The sequence below is a fragment of the Crocodylus porosus genome, unplaced genomic scaffold (genome assembly GCF_001723895.1).
Source record: "Crocodylus porosus isolate Cpor-Errol unplaced genomic scaffold, CroPor_comp1, whole genome shotgun sequence".
Classification (NCBI taxonomy): Eukaryota; Metazoa; Chordata; order Crocodylia; family Crocodylidae; genus Crocodylus; species Crocodylus porosus.
In genome coordinates this window covers 9,892,443-9,896,790 of record NW_017728925.1, presented here as the reverse complement: position 1 = coordinate 9,896,790, position 4,348 = coordinate 9,892,443, and the positions used below count along the sequence as shown (strand labels likewise).

The window sequence follows — 4,348 nt, the reverse complement described above, 5'->3', positions numbered from 1 at the left end:
GCGGCGGTACGAGCTCCCTCCCTGGCCCGAGGGCTCCGCGCCGGCTGGGGCCCTGCTCCCTCCCCTGGGCTTGGCGGGTGCCCGGCCCTCGGCGAGCCCCAGCCCCGCTGGGTGGTGCAGTGCAGTGCAGTGCAGTGCGCTCCGGGGAGCTGCTGCTGCTTCTCGAGGTGGGGAGGGAGACGGGGGTCCGGCCTGGCTCCTTCAATCTTCTCCCGTCTGAAAACGGCCCTTTCCTTCTTGTTTCCAGGGCCCCTCTCGGGCGCCAGGACCGCTGCCATGCGGGCTTCCGATCGCCGGTGAGTGCCGGGCAGAGCACTGCATCGCTTGGGCCCTCGTGCTCTGGGAATAGGAGCGGGCGCGGGGCGGACCTGCCTTTTCATCCACCCTGATGACCCAGTTTGGATGCCTCCTAGAGAATAACGGCAGCTGCGGTGGTCGGTTCTGCAGTCTCTTTCTCTTATGCTAGACGCACAGCAAGCCTCACAGGGTGCAGATGTTTTGCCATCTGCCGTGTGGATGCAGGACAGCAGCATCCTTCATCCTCAGTGCCTCTTCCTTCTTGTACAGAAAGGAGTCTGCATTGAGTCTGGCTGCTACACAAATTCATTCTCGGTGTCAGTCTCATTTTCAGCCAGCCCAGACTGAGTCTGGCATGGACAGCTGTTGTGCCTGCATGGCAGCAGCTAAGCTGGTTGGTTACATGGATCATTTCTTTCTCTTGCACACACGATGAAGCCCATAGTTGAATGCAGATGTTTTGCCATCTATAATGCAGGCATGTGGCAGCAACAAACTTCTCCAAAGCCTCTCTCCCTCCTTGTTCAGAAATGAATCTGCATAGAATCCATTACTGCCAAATGAATTTAGTCTCAGTGTCAGTCTGGCATTTGTAGCCAGCCCTGTGGAAGCTGTCTGCAGAGTGAGTTTGGTATGAACATCTATTATGTCTAAAAGGCTTCACATCTCTCCTGGAAGAACCATTTCCTGTGCTAATTCAGTCGTTATGGCATATGTAGTCATTGCTCTCTCAGCTGAAACTGCAGGTGATCCTAATACTTCTAATGGTTTGGATCTGATTCAGTAGAGATTTCCCTGGGGGGAAGAGAATTTAACTCTGTGACAATACTAAGGCAACAAGCAGATCTGTTATCCAGACAAGAGGCAAACTGCTCTTGAGTAATTTATGCAGCCTAAACTTCTGTTAATTTACAGAAGTGCTACTAGATATCTGTATCCTGAGATGCTGGATAGTGTAGTCCTGTGCATGTGCTCTGAAAGCTGTTTTTCTAAATTGTTTGTTACAATTCTTCACGTAGTGTTGTAAATGTACAAAACACTGACTAGGATCCAGCCTCTGCTGGGAAGAGCTCACAGACTACACAGAATGGACTGGCATTTCATAGACTGATAAATGCTTTGTCAAGTTTTTCTGCAAGGTCTAGTATTTTTTTCACTTAAGTGATACTTCAGGAATGAACTAACAGGTACCTATTGTCTCTTCTGATCAGTTCCATCTGGGACAGTGGCTTCTTACATGGTGCTGAATTAGTAAAATGTTAAATGTACTCTTTGCCCTACAGATCCAGTCTCCAAGATCCTCTCCATCAGATGGAATCAACAAGGAAACCCTACAGGGTGAAATTAAAGAGCTGAAAGAAAAGGACCTCGCTCTGGACCAGGAAATTGCACAGTTATTGGCTGAGTATGTCCTTGACTAGCTTGATGCTCGGCACAAGGCCTGTTATTTTTTTTAAACTAAACCGGGCCTCTGCCTCAGAGTTGAAAATGGTCCTTTTGCTTTCTCATATTTCTTTATCAGTTCAGTCTGCTTAGCTCAGAGCGCTGTTAATTTCAGCATTCGAGTACAAAGTACAACTGTGAACTTTGTCTGTTGTTTGGCAAAGCAAGGCTGTGCTTCTTCAGTATTGGAGAGGGAGAGCGTTGGTGATATGTAAGGGGTGCACATGCACCCCGAGCTTGGCATTGTACCCCCTGCAAAAAGCACCATTGATACTGCTGGCGGCACCTGTGGGCAGTCACCACTCATCCCTGGCCCCCCCCTTGCCGCTGATGCTGCTGGCAGCGTCTGAGGTAGTCCTTGATCACTGCTGGCCACCGGCAACACTGCTGGCAGTGTCTGTGGGTAGTTGCCGACCTGTGGTCAGCACTTACCACCCTCACCCTGCCTGCTGGCATTGCTGCAGCCACTTGCAGGAGCTTGCCACTCACTGTTGCCATGCTCCCACCACCAACACCACTGCTGTCACCTGCAGGAGCTTGCCATGCCCCCCTAGCCTTTGGGGACATGCAGCGTTCATGAGGGAGAACTTTAAAGGAAGCCCCGTGTCTCCGGAAGGAATATTTGTGGCTTATGAAGAGGTGTTCTTACCTGTCATGCTGCTAATGGCCTTTGTGCTATTCAAAGCATCTTTTTGATGAGACTTAAAATGCAGGTCTCATTATATGTCTTGGCCAAACTTCAATTCTAAGTAAAATGTGTTAATTTCCCAAATTTCCTTCTCATAGTCGTCTTGTCTACTTGGTCTGATATGTGCTGTCTCGGTAACTCACAACTTTAAACCCCAGAAACAGCTGCATTTTCATGATGAGTGAATGGTGGGCAAAGCTTTGGAATGAAGGGTGTTGTATGAAGGAGACGAAGGTCCTAGAATCTTCAATGGTGAAGCAGAGTTGTGGTCATCTTGCCTTTGACTCCTGGCAGCTGTGCCTTTTGTGGGTTACAAATTGTGAAACCTAAGCAGTACCTTACACAGAAACTGTGTGACCTTTCTGGTTTTGTTGTTACAGAGGCTACAGCCTGGATGAATTGGAGAAACACATTTCTCTGCTCCATGAGTATAATGATATTAAAGATGCTGGACAGATGCTGCTGGGCAAGCTGGGTAAGGCAGGACACTGCTAACAAGCAGCTTGTTTTTCAGAAGTATTTTAATTTTGTTTAACAGAAGCTACACTACTAAGTTTTTATCATTAGTTCTAGCATGACCTTATATCCCTTTCTCAGAGAGAATATTTTTGTCACTACCCCTTTGGGATCTTTCCAGACCAGGGGGAGAACTTCAGGAAGCTATTCATGCTCTGATTCTAATGGGGGTATTATGCAATTGCCATTAAAGGCAGTTTATGTTTTCTGTGGATTCTCAAAGCAGATCCTTCTCTATTAGATAGAAACCCTCAGTGTTTCTCTTGTGACTTATGTATTCAGCACTGCATAAGACCTGTAAAAGACTTCCAGGTTAGGAATGGAATCAGGAGGGTGTGCAAGCATGATGCTTTTGCACCAGCTGCATGGCTATTAAAGAAGCCAACAAAGGCAAGGGCTTAGGAGGTGCTAGTCTTTCATTACTTGAACAAAGAGTTGCAACAAGGTGCAACTCTTGCCTGTCCTGCATCTTCTGCAGTGGAAGCTGTGTTTATTCTTGCACACTCTCTCTCTCTCTCTCTCTCTCTCCCTCCTAGCTGTGATCCGAGGACTTACCACAAAGGACCTCTATCCTGAATTTGATCTAGAACTCAGCGACTAGCATTGATATAGAAGACAGTTTCCTTCAGCCATTGGACCTTTGTATGTGGGTGACTGACACATTTGGAACCTGTACACCAGGGCAATAAACGTAGATTTTCAAGGGTGCTGTCTACCGCCTTAGATCGTTGAATAACTAAATTCTAGAACACAGAAGCTATTGAATTAATTACCTGTTTTTAGGGAAGGTGCATCCTCCTTTCTGGAATGAGGGTGTTTGGATGTTTTGGGTGATGTCAGTTTTTGACTTCTCTTCTTGGTGAGAGTTTAAAAAAAAAACACCTTACGGAAGATTGTAATTCAGAGTTCATGTTTAACCCCTTTCCCAGCTGGCCCTCACATCTGGACAATGTGACAAGGGTTACTGGGAGGACGGAATGAGACAGCAGTTGTTGGTAAGTGGGCAGATGAAAGGCCAGAAGGACTGGGGGAACATGCAGTGTGACAGGTTAAAAAACCACCAAGTAGCAAAGGACCTGCTGAGAGTAATGTGCTTGTAGGTCTCACCCTCATTGTGTTGTGGGTGTTCAGCCTCTTAAGTGTCCCACTGGATTGGGTTCTAGAAGGCGGTTAAGGTGCATTATTCATAATATTAAATAAATGGAAAATCCTGAACTGGTGTTAAGGTATCTAATCTGAGTAAGTTGGCTCTTGTTTCTCAGCCACTCCCTTTACTAGCTTGTAGAGATGCTAACGAGAATGCTATCATGTTCCCTACTAATGAACTAACTTGTAGACAGACACTTCCTGAGAGGCAGCAAGGTGGTCAGTATTAGCACCAATGCAGCCAGTTACAGGCAACAG

At 47.1% G+C, this 4,348-nt stretch overlaps 1 protein-coding gene across 1 annotated transcript; it reads left to right on the top strand.

Annotated features, from left to right (window-relative positions):
• Positions 1-2: 2 nt before the first annotated feature.
• SWI5 (SWI5 homologous recombination repair protein) lies at positions 3-3,825 on the top strand (the record flags this gene model as incomplete). Its single annotated transcript, XM_019541104.1, has 4 exons — positions 3-296; positions 1,581-1,702; positions 2,809-2,903; positions 3,481-3,825. Coding segments are annotated over 4 exons (576 nt in total), but the record flags the coding sequence as incomplete, so codon positions are not given.
• Between the last annotated feature and the right edge of the window lie 523 nt (positions 3,826-4,348).